The sequence below is a fragment of the Physcomitrium patens genome, chromosome 23 (assembly GCF_059467195.1).
Source record: "Physcomitrium patens ecotype Gransden chromosome 23, ASM5946719v1, whole genome shotgun sequence".
Taxonomy (NCBI): Eukaryota; Viridiplantae; Streptophyta; class Bryopsida; order Funariales; family Funariaceae; genus Physcomitrium; species Physcomitrium patens.
In genome coordinates this window covers 8,077,671-8,097,966 of record NC_143432.1, presented here as the reverse complement: position 1 = coordinate 8,097,966, position 20,296 = coordinate 8,077,671, and the positions used below count along the sequence as shown (strand labels likewise).

General features: G+C 44.2%; 4 protein-coding genes across 5 annotated transcripts; all 4 read left to right on the top strand.

Moving 5' to 3' along the window:
• The first annotated feature begins 1,440 nt into the window (after nucleotides 1-1,440).
• LOC112275595 (RGS1-HXK1-interacting protein 1) lies at nucleotides 1,441-5,178 on the top strand. Its single transcript, XM_024506086.3, has 9 exons — nucleotides 1,441-1,789; nucleotides 2,879-2,945; nucleotides 3,313-3,390; nucleotides 3,510-3,562; nucleotides 3,768-3,851; nucleotides 3,982-4,034; nucleotides 4,250-4,314; nucleotides 4,545-4,603; nucleotides 4,731-5,178. The coding sequence occupies exons 1-9, from the start codon at nucleotides 1,481-1,483 to the stop codon at nucleotides 4,818-4,820; spliced, it is 858 nt and encodes a 285-aa protein (XP_024361854.1). The 5' UTR covers nucleotides 1,441-1,480; the 3' UTR covers nucleotides 4,821-5,178.
• A 3,330-nt stretch (nucleotides 5,179-8,508) lies between these two features.
• LOC112275505 (uncharacterized) lies at nucleotides 8,509-12,278 on the top strand. Of its 2 annotated transcripts, XM_024505904.3 has the most exons (5): nucleotides 8,509-10,165; nucleotides 10,649-10,754; nucleotides 10,963-11,186; nucleotides 11,364-11,601; nucleotides 11,716-12,278. In XM_024505904.3, exons 1-5 carry the CDS (start codon nucleotides 9,006-9,008, stop codon nucleotides 11,731-11,733), a joined length of 1,746 nt encoding a protein of 581 aa, XP_024361672.1. In that variant the 5' UTR covers nucleotides 8,509-9,005; the 3' UTR covers nucleotides 11,734-12,278. The 2 variants fall into 2 exon arrangements, with proteins under 2 accessions (XP_024361672.1, XP_024361671.1); XM_024505903.3 differs by having other exon boundaries at nucleotides 11,364-11,781.
• Nucleotides 12,279-15,841: 3,563 nt separating this feature from the next.
• On the top strand, nucleotides 15,842-17,220 carry LOC112275591 (NDR1/HIN1-like protein 3). Its single transcript, XM_024506077.3, has one exon. It carries the CDS (start codon nucleotides 16,194-16,196, stop codon nucleotides 16,947-16,949), a length of 756 nt encoding a protein of 251 aa, XP_024361845.1. The 5' UTR covers nucleotides 15,842-16,193; the 3' UTR covers nucleotides 16,950-17,220.
• Nucleotides 17,221-17,255: 35 nt separating this feature from the next.
• Nucleotides 17,256-19,484, top strand: LOC112275592 (NDR1/HIN1-like protein 10). Its single transcript, XM_024506078.3, has one exon. It carries the CDS (start codon nucleotides 17,832-17,834, stop codon nucleotides 18,564-18,566), a length of 735 nt encoding a protein of 244 aa, XP_024361846.2. The 5' UTR covers nucleotides 17,256-17,831; the 3' UTR covers nucleotides 18,567-19,484.
• The last annotated feature ends 812 nt before the right edge of the window (nucleotides 19,485-20,296 follow it).

Here is a 20,296-nt window from a genome sequence, read left to right as displayed (position 1 = left end):
ATCTTTCTTTATTCTTTTTACTTGTCTATTCCTCTTGTCTTCTTCTTGTTTGATGTTGTGAAACAAATATCTTGCTTGCATTCTAACCTCTTTATTTAATTTGTTTGTCATTCCTCTACGCACACAGATGTTGGATAGTAGTCTTAGATTTTGTAAGCAATATACCCTTGGGAATTCCTAGAGTATTGGTAGGATGCATAAAAAGTTAAAGAATTAGATTTTTTTTATTTAAAAAAAACGCAAAATCATTTCTTAGCAATTAGGTAGAGGTAAGGATTTAGGATTTGTTAAAATGTTTAGAAGTGAAAAACTATTTGGATTTCTGTTCATCCAATACTAAGTACCAACTAGGTACCTATTCTACTATGGTACTTCTTATTTAGCCATGATCTAAATTTTCTTGTATCATTTTGTTTTTCTGTCTCATCCAATTATGATATTTATTGCTTCTATATAAAGGTGGTGTCATCATATTCAATCTCCTACAACATTTATATTTTCTATAAGATTGTATTAATAAAAAAGAATATAATTGTTGTATAGGTTTTGTAAATATGTAACAATAATAATAAAAAATGGTTGTTACTTAAAATCTCTAAGAGAATAGATCCAAAGGTAGTAACAAGTTAGAGATTTCTTAGGGAGTCAAGAAGGAGGTCAAGGACTTGTTGTGGAACTAGGGATTGTTCAAGAAGTGGAGTAGACACAATTTAAGTAGACCAAGGTGAAGTATCAAGTAATATTTTTAAATACTATGGGATACTTTGAGCTTGCATCATGGGTGAAATATCACCCAAAAAGGCCATGTTTGAAACCCCCTAATGGAATGGATGTTATGAACTTTAACACAGCTTGTGAGTAAACACATATTACACTACAATGGAGAAATGTGAGCTTGCAAAAAATATGGAATCAATATACAACATAACCCATATGAGGAAAAGAATCCATGAAATGAAAACAACTAAGATCATTACTAAACAAGAAGAGAAAAAAAAACAAAAAAACAAAACAAAACAAAACAAATAAGTGAAACATGATAAAGTAAAGGGATACAAAAGGTTACAAGGCATTGAAATAAGAGAGAGAATAAAAGAAACAAGTTGAATAGAGATTACCCCACAGCCCACATCCACCAGAACTCGCACAAGAAGACTTGTTGAGACTTGAGACTGAAAGGGAGAGTTTGGGCAAAAGAAAAATGGCTGTTTTAGGGTCTTCCAAAGCAAACAAGAATTCAGAACTTATATGGATCCCCCACAAAACGTTGTAAGTTACAATAGTCCCAGAGTTCATAGCCGCATCAACAGCGATGGGGTCAAGTTTTGGGTCCAAGTCGAAGACCCTGGCTGAAGTAGGAAGCCACATGTAGAGGCTCACCAGAAACTCGTAGTATCCCCAACGGGCACTTTAACTAGCCCGGCGCCGGCAAAAAACAGAAGGAGGGCTGTGCAGGGTGAGAGAATGTGGCTCCCAAAACATGAGTGATTGCGAGAGAGTCGACCGTAATCGAGGCAAATCGAGGCCAAGCTCATCCCTCACCCCACCGATTTTGCAAACATCGTGGGTCTCATCATCGTTTGCTACAACTGCCATGGCCAACGCTGGCGATGGCGATGGCTCCAAGGGCTGGCCTGAGAATGCTGAAGAGACTTGGAAGTTTTATAGCATGCAGGCACAGACCCTGGGGAAGAGAGCGCTGAGTTCCACGGACGAGACCATCGAAGTGGCTCGAAATCAGATGAAGCAGTTGACTGACGCGTCCTCGCAATATTTCGCTGCAGCTCAGGTGACGAAACCATCTTTTTGGATTCCACGGCGATTTCTGGTGTCGAATGAGCATTCGGGTGTATGTGTGTGTGTGTGTGGATGTGTGTGTGTGTGTGTGTGAATGTGTGTGTGTGTGTGCAAGAATGTATCGAGGTGTACTGCGATTCAAAACTTTAGTGGGTTTCGTTCTGTTTTTTGAGCTTTCCTTTCAAACGATTCAGGGTTCCCAATTGTGGTTGCAGTCTTTTCCCCTAAAACGGAATTTCAACACGATCAGGGGCATTGAGTGTTGTGGTTGCGCAATTGGGCTGGAAGAGTGTTGTCTTCACTTCGGTGAAATTTAGGTCTCGCGAAGCTCTGAGTGCTTTAGAATTCGGGTTTGGATGAGGACGTTGGGAACATGCTCATCGTGCTTGAGATTGTGTATCTTTTGAAGAAGCATCTATGGGGTATTGGCAGGTGGGCTTAGCCGATTCGTCATTGCTAGCGCAGTAATTTTCGATTTGTGTGACAATTTCGCACTCGTTGCAATGTAACAGTCGCTTCCTGCTTCGATACATGAAACATTGAGGCAGTGACAAGCGTGTTAAAGCTCCATCCGCAGCCAGATAGTGGCGATGATGGAGGATCTGGGTTTCATTGTTAGCCAATAATTTTCTTGCAATCCTTTGTTTGGTGGTACGAGGGTGTAGGTTGATTAAGCAGACTGCGAATTTAGTTCTTATCGCACTTTGGTACACTGGTTTCCTGTTCCCTTTGTGGTTTCGTGGTTGAAATTCTGAATTCTGCGGGTTTCAATTTGAACGGTGATATTACTTGATGATTTTTGAAATCAACCAGTTCAAACCATCGTCGTCGTTCAACTTCCATTTGGATTGTATCCACAAAACAAAAAAACAAACAAACAAACAAACATAACAGGCAGCATCCCTTCGGTTGTTAGATGGTTTTATGGAATGAATTCAGTAAAATTCGTGAAGGAAGTGTCGAATATGTTTAATGCTGAGGTGACAGGTGTCACGTATTGACCTACCTTACGAAGTTAATCCGAGTAGTCTCCCTCTCCTGAGGCAGCTGAGATTGCATTTGGGACACTTTGTTTATACAGGGATATGCTGCCAGAGCTCAGCAAGAATACAACTACTACGAAAGTCTCTTCTTCAAAAAATTGAAAGGTTTCTCATTGTGCTCTTTCTTTGCTGAATGATGTTTTGCATATCACACTATTTTGGGAATCACATTTCTTCTTCGTTAAGCAGTTATTCGGATTCTTCGAGTGATTGACGTGGTAGTCCTGATTCTAGAATTTTTTTGTCATGAGAGTCTTTCTAATGCCAACTGTGCTCTTCTAATTAACTTAGTACATGATTATTTATCTGAATACCTTCTTATATTTGGCAAAGGTAAGGGGGGATCGTATTTGAGGCGTCTATCCAAATTAATTTCCTTTATGGTCATATTGGTGCTGTGGTCATTGTTTCGAGGGACGAGGGAGTACCTTAGCACTGTCAATTGACATATTTATGGTGGATTTGGGTGTAGAGGGTGTACACACAGCTGCTCAGAATCCAAACGCAACTTGTGGAGTTCTTGGAGTTACCACAATACTCGCTTTGAGAAGTAAGCAACGGTGTGATCCTTATGATTCGTGTATTCGGTCGATGTGGATGCGATGCTTAATCCACGTTAGTAGCGACCGATGCTCCTTTTTGTTGTTGATGATTGTATGTTCTTTGCAGCATCAAGGCGGATGTTGTATCGCTACACTATTGGGCGGTTTCAGAATGAGCAGGTATTCCACCAATCTTTCTCTCTGGTGTTCAATGAGCTTAAGTAACACATCCGAAATCTAACTAGGCCATACAAGAACCAAATGTTGCTTTTGGATTGTACTACTGTGCTTCTTTCAAGTTCATTAAAAGGCTTACTTATCATTTTTATCACTAGACGGCTCTTTCAATACTTATCACATAACTAGCTTATTGTTCCTGGTACAGGCATTGCTTGCTCGGGCGGAGACGAAGGTCAAGGAGATGCGCCAAACAGTGGACCTCCTGAGAAATGAAACGAAAAAGCTCGAGGTATTACTCTTTATTGTTGTGGACTTTTGTCTATACTACATGACATAATATCCTTAAGTGAAAGATTCGTTGGCGTAATGAGGACCTCTAGTCAAGGTACTCGAGTAACAGATGTTTGGGATAACCACAGGAGAGAGCGAGGCTTGCAGAAGAAGAGCTCCTACGGGGGAGGTCTAAGTTAAAGTAAGTACCCTAACTATGCTGAAAAATTATTCGTATTGAAGCTTGAGAGTAATGCGTCTATATTCCCATCAAACATAGGTTTTTTGATCACGATCGTTATCGATGTGCGTTTCGTGGGTTTTCCTAACCTCTCCTTCACATCACGGTTCTAGTCACAGTTGATCTGATACAAGATTATTGCGCCATGCTCACTGATATTACATGGTGTGTCGCAGAAATAGTGGATATCAGCTAAGAAATCTCTCCAGGAGTGCCTATAAAACTGAATCAGCTGCCAGAGGTGTGTGAAACGCATGAAAGGAGATTCATGATTTTGTTTTTCGTTGATACTCTCACATGTGATACTGCTCCCTACCGCTTTTAATTTTCTGGCATTGATTCAGTTTGTCTGTGCTGTTATGAAGTAACTTAAAAGTCTGGTCGTGATCTACCTGAAGTTGTAATTTATGGACCATCCCATCATACATTTTTATGTTTATTCTGATGATACATAATGCTGAGTGATTGCAGGGCTTAAAGATAACTTGGTCGATCTACCGGGTAGAGAATCAATTCGTTTGCGCACTGAGGTACGACAAATTCTGTGTATTTTTGTGTGTGGCTTGCAAAGGTCCTTATTATTACTATTTTTATTCATTATGGTTTGGAGAGACTCTTAGAATTTCTCACTTTTTATTGCACTTTCTCTTATGACAGGTTGCAGCCATGACATCTTTGGCTAAACAACATCGTAAAATTTTGGATAAACGAGTTTCGAAAATTGCAGGTTATGGGATCTCGGTTTAAATTGCACATGAAGTACGTTGAGCATTTAGGGTACTCTAAACAGAGATGACGGTGCAAAGATGATACTATGTTCCTCAGTCGTTGATTATTTATTTTCCTGGTGTTCTGACGCTCTGAATTGGCTGATATAAGCAAATTAGCTTGGCTAGCAATAGTCGAATTTGGTCGTTGCAGATAATTTTTGAGATGCACACTGAGGTTTTCCAAAATTTGTGAGGAGATTATCTTAGACTTGAAGGTCCCTCAACTTCACTTTCTATGTGAAATAGAAGATCTGCATCCACGTTTCATATCTATTTGACAATTCCAAACCATATCAAATAGAAAACTCAATATGTGAAGGGAAGCCTTTCCCAGATATCTACAAGGTTGCTGTATTTTCTCATGTGCGTCTTCTGCGCTAATTTTCTGGCAGTGGAAATCTTTGAGTTTTCTAAGGTGAGAGTCGTGGTCCTGGTCTCTGATCTTTCCCTGCTGGGAATGTTGCTGTGCTTTAAGGTCAAATATGGTAATCCCTGGAATCATTTCGAGTTTTTCAACGAGATTCGCTCTTGTCCACTGATCAGGTACAATCCAGCCTCGCAACGAGTTGATAAGCTTGCATAATACCATTCGCATCCTACAGATGTAAACCCTACCCTGCAGATTCTTAAATGGATTCGATTTGCACTTCATAAGCATACATCACATGCGTGATCAGCTCAAGTAACTCCCGTAGGTGACACTAACGAAATCAACTCACTTCCCACTCATTTTGAAGGAACAAATCACATCTGATCACAAATATTATTTTCCCCAAAGGCTTGAGAAACTGTGCTTTGACGTATGTAGACTGAAAAACAAGAATCTGACTCGAGTACTCCTACGCTCCCTCCATTGTTACGATCTCAAGACCAAAATAAAAGGCAACACAGACCACGTATGTCTTGAAGTAAAAGCGTTAAAAAGAGGTTCAATCGTAACAAGTACGATCGGTGATGCTTGTGGAAACACACACATCAACTATGAAGTAAAATTCCTTAGTTATTGAATGCTAGTTGGTGCTTTTCTTCTAGAATGACATAGTCCATCTCGCAAGACGAACTGAACAACACTGAAATCCACCTGGAAGTCCCTCACTCGCCCACCTCGGAGTCCACGATCCACCGCAAGCCCACCTAGGCCCCCGTTTCAAACAAATTTGCACGTGGCGGCTGCCATGGCCTCGGTGTGCAATGCGTTCTGGGTCGATCGCCGTCACGATGACGCCAAGCATCATCGACCGAAGATGCCCTGCTGCTCCGAGTACGCGTCACCCATCGGGTGGTGGAAGCTCCCCATCTTCACCAGTCCTGCAAGTAGTGGCAGATGGTGAAAGTGCACTTGGATTAGAGAGCCTCTGCCCTCATCGATGGAGCAGGAGCGGTGAGGTGATGGGGATTGGCTGTGGACTCTCACCTATCGGAAAGAAGTGGGTGGAGGTGGTGCAGTTAAGTTGGTTAGCGAGGGGGGATCCTAAGAATGCCTTTCCAGATGTCGTCCCTCCGTCACCGAAAAGTGGCGAACGTCATCGCGCTGGGACCACAGTGGCCGCTCTTTGTGGCCCACAGGATAAGTTGGCGTGCACCCTCTCGGTGCTCAGATTGTGGTACACCGTAGGCTTGAGCCTGGAATGGGATTCGGGAAGCAGAAACCGCTTTTCTGGGGATGGGGGTAGGCGAGCTCAGTGGCTGAAACAATATCAGTCATCAACACTTTTCCTTATGAGGGTCGCCAAATGTGCAGGAAGTCGAATTGACAGGGTGCCATAGGTCGAGTTTTCTGGAGCAGTGGCTCCAATCCATGAATCCACTGGGGGAGAAATCTTCGGTGGCCTACTGCTTCTACCTCGAGCTCTTATCCAGGGGAAATTAAATACCGGGACCGTTGCGTAAAACAATCTCTTCGTTGTTACTTCGGCAAACCCACATTGCCCACTCCAAGCAAGCGCATCCTGACTGTTGGTCACCATCTTTCAGGCTTTTTCAGGAAGCCAAAGTAGTCCACAATCACGCGAATAAAGATGAGTTAATAATTGAAATGATAGTGATTCTCGCACTCATTGTCCACTGCAAAAGTATATGCTTTCGGAATGGAACGATTTCCAGATTTCATGTGCACTCGAAATGGACACTGGACTTTGCTTCAATCTACCCTACGATAAAATAGAATATGAAGGACTAACCCCCTCTGGCACTGACTTTGAAGTGCCATGGGAAGTTCAAAAGCTGAACCTCGTGTTTAAAGCAGCACTTTCTCTTTTTTCTTTTAGTTTTCGGTTCCAAAATTATGGCTATGTTTACACCACTAGACTGCAGGACAATTGCAGTGTTCTCCGAGTAAAGTCATCGGTGAAGCCATCCTCAGAATGGCGTAAAAACTCTTGTACATTCCAAGGGTAATTTCTAAAGGTGGGCGACTGCGAATATTGCACCAGCAGAGCGTTGGAACTTGAGCTTCATGTCACACAGCGAACGTAAAACAGTATTTGTAAAACAAAGTATTCGAACAGTTATTGACTTGAGTCGAAATTGAGGCAACCTTCAAACCACATGCGTCGGAATATGCCGGCCACAGAAAACTGACCCACCACAAACCGAGAGGAAAAAGTGCCGAAACATGACGCATCCAATGAAAGAGTTGCTTCCTGCAAATGAAAGCAACAGTTTGACAACCACGAAAAAATAGGTCCCGGCCTTTAAACGAGACTGCTGAGAAAAAAAGGCCATCCATGAACACGAACTGAGGGAACATGTGATGAGCGAGGGAAAGTGAAGTTGAGTGTGAGCAAGAGAAAGAGGTCGAAAATGTGCAGAAGAAGGACTCATCACAGGCCAATCACACACGTCCAAGTCATCGGCTGTCATCGGGCTCACCCACCAACTTACGAATTACATGCCAATTGAAGCGAAGTCAGTTTATTAATAATGTTTGTGTGTTGAAATTTCAGTGGAAGTGAAACCACACTTGTTCAACCACACACGTTTGTGTTGCAACCGGAGGTCCGGTTCGGCGATTTATGTAAGTTTCTCGGGGGGGGGGGGGGGGGGGGGGTCCTGGTTAACGATGCGAAGACGGGAATCGTGGACCGGATTCGAGAAACACTGGAATTTGGTGGGAGATGGAGGGTCCAGCGGCGTGTGGAATCCACGAGGGAAGGAATTGGAGCATCGCTGGGACAGTTTGACGATGAGACCTGGCACTGTGAGAGTGAGGTGGGTGAGCGGCGCTGACGCTTCTACTTTTTCGCCACCTTCTCCGCGGTCGCGGTGAAAGTACCCTGTGTTCTGGTCACGATTCCGGGACGTCCTGATGAATTCGGGATGTGGTTGTGGAAATCTATTTATTCTTATTTTGTGCGTCTTTGGTTGATGTCACACACATGTCGTTCAATAAAAGGAGGAGAGCCAGGCGGAGGTTTTTTCCGTGATGCTGGAAAGATTACCTGCATCTGAAAAGTAAAATGACGTTGACGTCTCTCGATAAAAGGTTCAAATAAACTGCCGAATGTGGGAGCGAAACGGGAAAAATGCATTGCGTGATGCGTTGTGGACTCTGGACGTTGCGTTCCGACCCAGCCAGCTTGGCAGGCACGCCGTGGCCCAACGTCAAGTCCATTCGCCGCAAAAAGGAAATCAATCAGCCAACCGCAGGCCCCATTATAAACTACCAAGCTCTCCTTTCTGGACCCGTTTCGCTGCTCTCGCTGCTCTCCCACGCCCGCAGGATCGATCTCTTGAGGTGGGTTAAAACCCACAAATGAAGGTCGGATTGCGAGGCTAACTGTGGGGCTGGTTGGGTTCCTGGACGCCGTAGGAGCCATCGTTCCCGACAGCTTAAACTGAGAGATCTAAAGGTATCAGTAAACAGAGGGATATATAACGTCGCTTTGAAGGCTTGTCCACTGCTTTCTTTGTAAGCTTGTGGTGATGAGAGGCGGGTTCGGTGGCTGAGAGGGGACGCACGGCGTGCTCGATCAGTTTCATTTCTCTCGAGGTTGTTCTTGGCGTGAAGGCAAGCAAGCGATTGTGGAATGATATGGAGAGGAAGAATTGTGATTTTTGAAGAGATTGTTGGTGGAGCGCAGGGTTTGAGGATTGCGATTGGGGAAGGAGGGGAGAGTGTTGTAGGGGCCTGATAGACAGGATTTGTATGCGTAGGTTGTGAATGGGAGGGGGCGCAGGGGCGCGGGTTATCCATGGATCTATTGCCGCTGCAGCGGCAGTACTGGCAACGGCAGCCGCGACTGTCGACATTCCCGACAAGTTGCATCTGAAAGCCACGCCGGTGCTCTTCCACGCGGTGCCGATTTCAATGCCTCTGCCGCCTCTCTCCTCGCTTTCGGGCGCCCATGGTTGCGTGGACAGTTCATCGCCCTCTTCAGTTTCGTTTTCTCGGGTTTTACCGCCCAAGCAGTGCACTACTCCACCTTTGCGATCTTCGGCTTCTTCCCAGATGAGTGCGTTTCCTGGCAGCGGACGTCAATCTGGCACTTGCCCTCCTTACGCATCAGCCCCTTTTTCCCTGACTCAAGGAGCGCCGAGTGTTGGACCCCTTTCAGTCTCGTCGCGGGCGGTTTCGCACATGTTGTCGGTCCACAGTGCTTCGTCTGTAATGCTGCAGCTTTCAGCCGCGCATTCTGTGTTGTCGCCGGGTGCAACTGGCGTCACGCGTCCCTCGTTGGCGCCTTTTGCTTTCGCAACGTCAGGGTTGTATGTCGCGCCGGTGATGGAGAAGCATGTCGTGGGCTATTTACGTAGTTGGAAGCTGGGAGAAAAGGCTTTGAAGTCGTCTTCGTTGCCTCATTATTCTGTGTCTCAACCGGAGGCAGATGTGCCTGTGACATTGGCCACGTTGAGTAGTTACAATGCGCAGGCACGTTGTTCTTCGTATTTGGAATCTCTTCTTTCAACGCTTTCCTCGGTTCAGGATTCGCTGTTGAATCCTTCTTCACGGCCGTCGCAATCTCTGCACACGTGGGACGCACCGAACGGGGAAACGTTTGAACCAGATAAGAATGATTGTGATGAAGTTCATCTTGTGAAGAAGCCTGTCCTCACTGTGGTGCTATTAGGGTGGTTGGGCGCGCAACAGAAACATCTGAAAAAATATGCTCAATGGTACAATGCGAGAGGAATTCATGCTGTCACATTTGTAATTCCTATGACTGATATCTTGAGCCTTAAAGTTGGGGAAAACGCGGAAGAGCATGTGGATTCTTTGGCACGCCATCTTGCCCAGTGGTTGTCTGCTCAGGACGAGCACGCAGACTTGGAGGGAGAGAAGCAGCTTATGTTTCACACCTTTAGTAACACCGGCTGGTTGACGTAAGTAGCGCTTTGAATGGGATGTTTTTTTACTTGTGTTGAATTTAACCTGTAGATTTCTTAATGTCTGTTAGACTCTAGTTTGTGCGTTTTTACAGCAATGTACATGATCGCATTAGGAGAAGCATTCTTGCCTGTTCTTTTTAGTGCCATTTATCAACTGACGCATTCCGGAGTTAAACATTTCTGAGCATAATTAAGAGGCCTGCAGAAGTGTAAGTCCTGCGAGCTTCAGTCCGCAGTATCTACGTGAAAGTTGGTCGGAATATCCATAGTTGTGCACAGTGAATAGGGGAGACATTATAGTACTGAGCCATGGTCACTCCTACTTGAATTTAGGGTTCCATGCTCAATTCTTCGGCGTTGAATTTGAGTTTAAGTTTCACCGGTTTATGGGTAACTCAGTTCATCAATAGCTCACTTCTGAAGTCGTAACGAGCTTTCTGTAGTCGAAGTATTGCTAAATCCCCTTTACTTCTTCAGATATGGAGCTATTCTGGAGAAGATGCATGCGGAGGATGGAGATATTCTGGGGAGAATCAAAGGGTGTGTTATAGACTCTGCGCCAGTGCCTAATCCAGATCCTCAGGTTGTGGATTTGCCGATATTAAATTCTTTCTATCCCCCCTTCCCAAATCTGAGAGAGAGAGAGAGAGAGAGAGAGAGAGATCTTTCAGTTACGAATCTTTGATTTTAAACTGTTGAATTCAAAATCTGGTTTTTTTGCCGGTTTCAACTACCCTCGAATGGACTGAGCATTGTTGTTGATTTCCTAACTGGTATACGTGATTGAGCAGGTGTGGGCATCGGGTTTCTCAGCAGCTCTTTTGAAGAAACGAAGTAGTGCTACAAAGCCAGCGTTACTCAAAGCTGAAGTGATGGAAGGTGTGACAGTAGAGGCTGCATCTCAGGGTTCCGTTGCTAATTTAGAAGTGGAAGGAACCGATGGACTTGAAACTGCAGTTCTGACAGTTTTGGAAAGGTTTTTCTCTGTGTTCTTGAAGCTGCCATCCATCAATCAGTAAGTGGTTCAACCCCTGGTGTGCAATGTAAAAGCATAAGTATTCCAGTTACGCTATCATTGGCATTCTGGGATAACTTCTTTTTATGTACAGGGCTCACCTTTACGTGATTCAATGTTCAACGTCTTGACATTTCGTTACAAGTACTCACCCCCTATCCTTGACCATCTGTATAGGCGACTAGCAGAGATTGTCACAGTTCTTCAGAAGAAGCAGCCTCCGTGCCCACAACTTTACATTTACAGTACTGCTGACAAGGTTATTCCTGTGAAAGCAGTCGAAGCTTTTATCGATGATCAGCGGAAAGCTGGGCGGGTCGTGAGGGCTTGTAATTTGCAGTCTTCTCCTCATGTTGATCATTTCCGAAGCCACCCGCAGCTTTACAGTGAGCAGCTGAGTAGTTTTCTGAAAGAGGTCTTACCACCAACACATGCACACGCGGTTGCTCAGTAAAAGCCTCCATTGCTAATTTTCGGCACCTTATACGAAAACTTCTGTACCTGAGCCTAGGAATTTGACTGCTGACAGGAATTAAAATGGAGCTGAAGCAGCTGCGTAAAGCCTGCTTTTACAAGTCAGTTCACTTTTGGTATACGTGAAAGACGTAGGTTCAGATCGAAGTATACACTATCTAATGTAAAAGGAGGAACCGTTGAGTTGGCTGAAGTTTAGGTAATAGTCTTGTTCCTACAACTTTGTAGATTGGCCTTCATTCTGGATCGGCCATCAGCTTTAGGAAAGAGTGGTGCAGCTGATGGAAGTTGCTCTGTGTTTTGAGAGGTCCAAATGATAGGTGTAACGTGGATTATCACTGGAGACTAGGTTACATGTATTTTTGACACAGTCCTTCCATTGAAGGCAAGAGGGCGATATTATGGTAGTCCCAAAAGTAGGTTGGTGTATTTTACACATGGCGGAAATGTAAAAAAACGAGTTTAGGGATTTGAACTTGGGTCAAACCAAGCATTCATGATTAATTTTCGGTAATGACATTGATGTACTAGTTTTTGCCGTTGCTCTATTGAGCACGGGATTACTCGACAATGAGAAAAATTGATCCATATAATAACAGACATCACATTTCAAGTGAATCTATTTATTGCAGCCTCTTTCTAACTAGTTAGTGAAACTGACGGAAATATTGATTTTTTACATGTTCTGATACTACAAAACCCAGCATGTTCTAGAGTTACTTGTATAAAGCAACAATGAGGTGAGATAGCGACATCCACCTCCTTACTTACGGTAGCATCTCAAAATTCACATTACATCAAAATTTGCTCTAGTGGATTGAAGGTAATGTTGTCTCACAAAAATCGCTCAGGGTTTTCGTTGAAATTGTACAATTTTGTAGTTGCCAATCCAACCTGAAATCGGGATCCTCTTAGATTCACAGTAATACTTGATGTCTTTTGTACAGGCAACTCAAGAGCTCGTGTCATATGTTCCAGAATTATGCACTAAAATTCTGTTAATAATTTCTGGGGCAAAGTGGCTGAGCCAAGTACTCGTCATGTCTAAACCAGGCTTCACAAGTCAAAGATTGAAATCCCAAATTTAAGATCCTCTCCTAGGGATGAACTAAATAGTTTTTTGACCCAGCAACGCAGTGTTAATAATATCTAATGGAATATCTCTTTAACCTAGTTTCGGTGTGCTGTTAGGCAGTACGATATTGTTTCTACAGCGGTACCGGCAAACAAACCGAGCTCGCAATTATGAAACCATACCACTACATTGCGTTCTCGCCATTGCTTTCATTTGGGGCTCAGAGAGCACCCCGTAGACAGTTTTTTAAGAAACGCCCATCACAATTTTTCCCATTGCGCTTGTGGCTTTCCGACTGCGGTGTGAGACACTGGTGGCAAGCCGACTGCAAGTCTCTGGTAATTTTCAACCAGCCAATCCATCACATGTCGCGATTCATCTGGCAAAAAAAGCGAAGAATTGAAGAGTGTTTGTTCATGCAGCCTCCTGGACACGAGAAGCAGTTTTTTTAAATATTCGCTGCTTCAGTGATGTGGTGCACAAACAACGTCAATTAATGCCATCTAACCTTTTAGGCTTGAAAGTTGGGAGTAAATTATAGAACTGAATAAGTTATCAAACACATTAGAGGGGATATAAAGTAATGGGATAAACTAGAGATATAAATTAGCCTTTTGATTGGTTGGATTTCTCAATCATCATAGTTTTTATCAAAACTTTTGTTTTATTGTTTTCATCAAAACTTAACTTGCCAATTCACAAGACCTTAACAAAACCAATCAACCACTTGGGAGTAATCTATGGGCAATCACAATAAGAAGTGGAGTTAACACTTGAAGAAGATTAGAAAAATGTTCCATTCAATCACAATCCAATATTTAAAATTTAAGGAGGTTTACATTGAAGAGATCTCCTTCGATATGCAACATCCACTATTGCCACCCCAGATTCTATTATTACCCATATTAACACTCTATCTTTGCCATGGTGTAAATCTTGGTAGTAATTTTAATTCTCAAGTATTAGACTATCATCTTAATTTTCTTTTGAATTGATTTTTTCCATGAACTTTTGGTTGTAAAATGGCTTGGAATTCAATTTTATTGCAACAACTATGGTGATTGTGTGGTAAAGTGTACTATATCTCAGAACTTGGTTATGGCTATTATGTGAAAGGGTTGGTTTTAGCTTAAAGGTTTAAGATACAACAATGTAGGGGTTTGAAGAAAAGTTTGCCAGAAATGGACAAGTGGAGGCAAAGATGGAAGTTGAAGTGATATTTTTAATGAGTTTGAGTTGTTTGTATCTCGGAAGGTGTATTTCTTCCAATTATTCCTCCTCTAGCAACTGTGAGTCTTGTTAAATGAGTGGCCATCAAAGCATGATAGAATTTAATTTTGGTGTTTTGACAACGCCCTCTCATATACTCTGACATCATTAAGGTTATTGCAAGGAAAACAGAACTGGGTTGCCATCACTTTATTGTGGCCTTTGTTGCAGCTAGGTTGTGGATATTATATATGAAAACTGTTCCAAGCTGGTGAAAATGTGAAATCATAGGACATGCTGAGAGGCATGTTTCTTGATTAAATTTTAGGAGTAGTTCCTTAGAAGAAATTAACTAATTTTTTTTTGCATATTTTCTGTGACAACTGCACTGGTTCAACCAGCATGTATGTATGTATATATATATATATATAAAAGAGTGAGTTTGTGAATGCAAGCTGCACAATTCACCGAAGGAGCTGAAACGTACTGTTAGTTGAGACCGGCTGTTGTCACCAATTTCCCCAGTGTTCAGTTGCAACGGATCCAGTACTACTCCCAATCTTGAGAAAGCCGATTGTTTACAAGCACAGAATCGGTTTCTGTGCTTATAAATATTTCCTGGCAACAGTCACATCCCAACCGATTCTTCGCAAAAACCCCTTTGAAGCTTTGATGTGGCGGAGAAATTATTTTGTCTAACGCACAATCGGGTTCTTCAGAGTCTGTGCAGTTCCGCTGAACTGGAGGGATCCAGTTGCGACGATGAGTCACGACCATGTTTCGGAAGAGGCAACTTGGTACAATAAACTATGGCCTACGCTTTTCTTCCTTGATGAAACTCGGTTTGAATTTGCGTTTGATTGGACCAGTTCGATGTCGAGTTGATGAGATTAAACACGTCGCGGTGTGGTTGAAAATGGACGCCCCTGTGCACCACACTGGTTACCGCGAACATTCCCCCCGACGACTTCAATGACGCCGTACGACCATGAGTTGTGTTTATCCAGTGAACCATTGTTTAAGCGGTGAGAGAGCTCTGATCAACATTTGCCTGCCTTAAATTTTCAAACCCCGAAATTTCCCCGCTGGTTTCGGAGTCATCCAGGACTCCATCCGCGAAGCACGTGAAATCCAGCTACACAAACGGAAAAGAGCGCGGCGGGGTTGGTATTGCCACCGTCCGCTTGAAGAAGTCGCGGCCAGCTAAAGTTCCATCTGTTTGGTTTCCGGGAACCGCGCTAATGGAGCTTGTCCTCAGCTGACGGGAGGGGGGTGCGGTATTTTTCACGGTTATTCTAGAAACTGTCGTGCCGAATTCGGCTCCCTGTAATCCTAAACCTGTCCCCGCGACTCTGTGAGTAAAACACACATGCAGTCAAAGACGGGTACACATTGTGCATGAGATTGCATCAAAGAATGGCTATGCGAATCGATTGTGTTGGATGAATTGAACCACAATCCACTGCTCTTGCAAGCTGTGATCAATGAAGAACCCAGACTGCTTAACTTATATTTGCGAATTAGATTTGCCGGTGAACTTCACGGACAGTGAATTCTCAAAAAAAAAAAAACTTTGCTCGGGGCTTCGGATAAGATGTTTGATAAAATTAGATATACTGAATGTTATTTGACCGATAGTTACTGTTGTTTATCGCCTGGACCATGGTCCCACTTTCCGCTTAAACAATGGTTCCTGCTTTGGATTGGACTATGGTCCCTCTTCGTCAGTAACAAACAGAAGAGCTCTATTATTCCTGATCTCTGTGCGTTCCAATTCAATGCTATGGGGTAAAAATAGGTCCTCATGATTTTTAAGCTCCCATACTTGTCGTGTACGAAGCGATGATCTATTAATGAGGATAACAGTTGTTGCACGCAGCCAAACAGTAGTGAGTCGGACACAAAACCGTGGTCACAGTCATTCATGGCTACGCATTACACGGTTTCCCTCCATGCCGCGTACGTAGTGTGTTGCGAGGAGGAATCTAAATACAGCACTACAGAAGCTTTATTAGGATGGTGCATCATCTTGGAGGGCGATGAGTTTGAGTCTCTTTTAGCAAGTTGGTGACCCAGCCTCCTTTTCCTCAAAAGTAATCCATCGAAAGTTGAGACCAGTTGCCTGTGTGCCTGCATCACTTGGACTCGGGCTCAGTGAGACGCTTGAAGTTGAGGTATCTTGATTCGGAATTCAGATTAGGGTTTTTGGTGTGACGAGGAGATCGAGCTGGTTTGAAGTCTGCCGCAGAATGGCGTCAAAGATGAATAGAATGCTGTCCAGCAGCAGCAGGATGGGATCGCAGGTGTATCCGCAAGAGCCGACACCGATGCATTTCACTCAGTTGTTCTATCCCAAAGCTACTGCAATGCCTCCTCCTGCTACACATACTAATCGTTGTCGTCGCAGGGGTTGCGGTGGTTTGGGGTGTTGCTGTGCCTCTATCTGCGCCACATTGTGCTCTTTACTGTTTACTCTTGTTTTCATCTTAGGTTTGGCGGCTTTAATCGCCTGGCTGGTTCTGCGGCCCATTTACGCACCGAAATACTCTTTTGGTGATTTGCAAATCAAGACGTTCAATCTTACGCCGCAGAACACCTTGAATGCGAATATAGTGTACAACATTATGGCCAGCAATCGGAATGGAAAGATCGACTTTAAGCACAATGCGATCGCCGTGCACACTTCCTATGGAGGGCAAGTCTTCGGGCAGGCGTCAATCCCAGCGTTTTCTCAAGGTCACCGGAATGTTACCACATTGACGTCGGAGTTGGTTGTCAACAACTTCGAGTTCGTCCCTGCAAGCCTTGGTACCGCATTAGCTACAGATGTGAACCGCGGCAGTGTGGCTCTGCATGCCAGAGGGAGCGCGAAGGTGCGAGTTAAAGTTGGAGCTATTACGTCATTTGCTGTTAGGGTTCGTGTGGACTGCGATTTCACCGTGAAGCCTCCTACAGCAACCTCTCCAGGCAGTGTGCTCAACAAAACATGTGTGGTCAGCAAATGAGGACGATCCTTATAGCTAGTTGTAATTGTTTGTAGGATTGATCATATTGACGGAGTTTCGTCCCACTTGAGAGAAGTCAGTGCCGTCTGATCGGAGGGTAAGCTCTCCGGGGATCAATTTTGTCAGCGTCTGATTAGGTAATCTTGTAGGTGTACATCATTCTTTCAGTTGGAACAAAGGTTCCGACGGCCTTGTAAAGGATTTTTGCCAATACAGCTCTTGAGGCTGTGACCATGTGTCCGGATGTTGCAAGAGATGTTTTGACTGAGAAGTGCACAGTTGGTCTGCCAAGACGAAACAAGAGTCTTCTCAACTATGATACTCTTTGTGTGCTGGTCTTGAAGGAAACCTATATTGACTTGGTCAACTGCAACAGCACTACCGGGAGATTGGTGCAATATAATATATCATGTAAATTGCGGTCAAGTGAGCTATCAACAATGGAGCTAAGTTCCGACACAACGCAGAGATGCGGTTATTCCCTTGAATATCCTAGGTCCTTTAATAGGCTGCGAGTGGTTGCAGTGAAAGCCTCCACTCTCCTGTTCGGTTCAATTGTCAAGGCCGGAGCCCGAGAAGACCACACAGACGTACATGACACATTGCGTTGTAGCCAATCTTCTTCTGCAGTTCACGGATAGCATTTAGTTTAACGGCCTGGTTGTTGTGAGACTACCATCGCCATAAATCGTCACAGGTCTTGGACGTCATTGGTCAATTCTTGACACAGGAAATTCCTTCTCAGGAGACCAATAAGTTCTTGCAAATCTAGAGAGTGGAGCGTCAGCCTCAAGTGGTTAAAGGATCCTGCCTTCCTAGACAAATTAGGGTTTGAGTGTTTCTTGAGTTTTACGAAACGCCTGCTAACTGTGCAGAAGCAACATGATTATGAGTACAGAAGTCCATTCCCGGGATCTGGTCCTGTCGGGATCTGTGCAGCAGTGTTCTGACTCCAATAGGGATGCAGCATGGCCTCCTCCATCTACCTCCCCAAACGCAAAATCAAGCCGCTCCTGGGGTTGTTGCTGTACCACTATCGTCACCCTCTGCTCCGTTCTTCTCTTACTAATATTTTTGATATCTGTTGCAGCGCTGATCTTTTGGCTGATAGTGCGCCCCATCCACGCTCCTAGCTACTCCCTCAAAGATTTCAATCTGAATTCCTTCAGCATCACACCGCAATACTCGTTCGGTGTGACCCCGAGGGTTCTACTCAATGCTAATTTCAAGTACACGCTCATAGCCAACAATCGGAACAAGAAGATAGGCTTCAAGTACGGCGATATCAGCATCGAAACCTCCTACGCTGGAGACGTCTTTGGCCGTAGCGGAATCCCCGGCTTTTACCAGGGTCACCGAAACATAACCACGTTGACAGAAGATCTTCAAGTGAAGAACTATGCACTTAGCCTTAGTTTAGCAAGCGCGCTTCAGGCAGATGTGCGAAGCGGGAGCATCCCTCTGCAGAGCTTTGCCACTACGAAGGTGGGTGTGAAAATTGGTGGACTGGTATCATTTCCAGTTAAAGTACATCTTCACTGCGAGATTCGTGTGAGCCTTCCGACGAATTCTGGCCCGGGCAGTGCTATCGATAAGCGATGTAAACTGACAAGATGAAACCGAATTAATTAATGCAAGTTGCTGCAATTGCTGTGTGGCTCTGTTGTGTTCAGCTTCAGCAAGGGGACTAAGTTCATCTCCTGCAGAATCAATCGATCGAAAGCATTGTTGCATCCTTCCGATTGCAATTTTAACCAACAATTTTGTATACTCAAAGGATTTTCAATCTATGGCGGCTGTGCAGAGGTCGACCAGACTGAGGAGGCATTCAATGCCGGTGTTCATTATTCTGCAGATGTCTTGATTCATTTGCAGTATTCTCAACGAACACCTGACGTGTTCCATTCAGAAGTCATCACTGCTTTCGACACTGCAACTGATCACCCATTTCCTTTGTGCTCCTAATGAGGGTTGCCATAAAAAACGCAGCATTACCTTCATGGTGAAGGCAAGGTCAAGTTCGAACCAATTTCCTCTATTTTCTATAATAATCCTGCAACTAAGAGCCAGACCGAGTCAATGGCTCACAAGACTTTACGGAAGGATTCGACCCTGCCTGGTGCGTGTGCGAATGAAATGCAAAAGCAGGAATCTCATCCCGGGACGGAGAATATACATCCAAATGCTGTTCAAGATGGGTATGGAGCAGCACTGCAGATCCTGGAGCGCACCGCTCCCGAAACTGCGCACTGTACTTCTTCGAAACCAGGGTTCCAATCTCCGCCTTTCTTCTCTTCGCACGCATGGCAAAGTTGTTGACGCGTTGTTCGGGTACCACTTTCTGACACTAAGAATGGTGATATTTGACGGACGAAAATAGATGTAAGAAAATGGGTTCCAGTACCTTAATATATGTTATTCTCCAATGCCCGCACCAAACTCTCATAGTTAACTTCTGTTGAGAATTGTAGTATGAGTCAAATGACCGCATCTGTTCATTTCTGCCCAATGCGAAGTAGAAAACATTGACTATCAGTCCTCAAATGCACTCTCCGTGATTCACAATTCCATCTGCGTGCACCAGATTCTTGTTCTTCAATAAAATGAAAACTCCACAAAAAGAGCGAACTCTTAGGTCCACTGAACTAAGCCAGATAATGGCATGGAAACAGTTGTGCAGCGAAACATGCACACACTCTGCAGTGATTGAATTAATGTTAGTACCCGATTCGGCACAGTTGGCTCAGAATCATACACTACACAATGTTTCGAAGAGAGAGAGAAAGAGAGAGAGAGAGAGAGAGAGAGAGGGGGGGGGAAATCATTGCGCTATGCCATCCATGATCTAGTAGGTGCATGACACAGATCAGAGATCACCGTCACTCTCTCGTTATGCAAATCTTCTCAACCCTTCTGAACTGGGATTCCTGGCACTCACACAACCACCCTCTTGGTACAGTACCAGCCAACTCCACGCCATAGTTAACCGAGATCTGGTTGTGGAGCTCAAGATCTATCTTGAACAATACAGAATTTTCGTATCCACAGGCACTTGAATTTTCGGCTGCTGGCGACCAGAAAAGAAATTTTGTGCTCTCACAAAGTACCACTGTATGTCTGAAACTCAGGTACCGAGACTGTACATTGTCAGGCTTTTTTCTTCGAACCGTGAGGTAGATCCATGAAAGCGCGTGTCTCCTTGCAATCTGTTTTCATCACGGTTTCAAGGTTTGTGAGCGCCCCCCCCCCTCCTGGCATGGATTTGCAGATACAGATGCGAGGAAGTGGGGTGATGTCTTCGCTGACAAGGTAACATTGGTAACGGCACCCCAACCATAACCACAGCC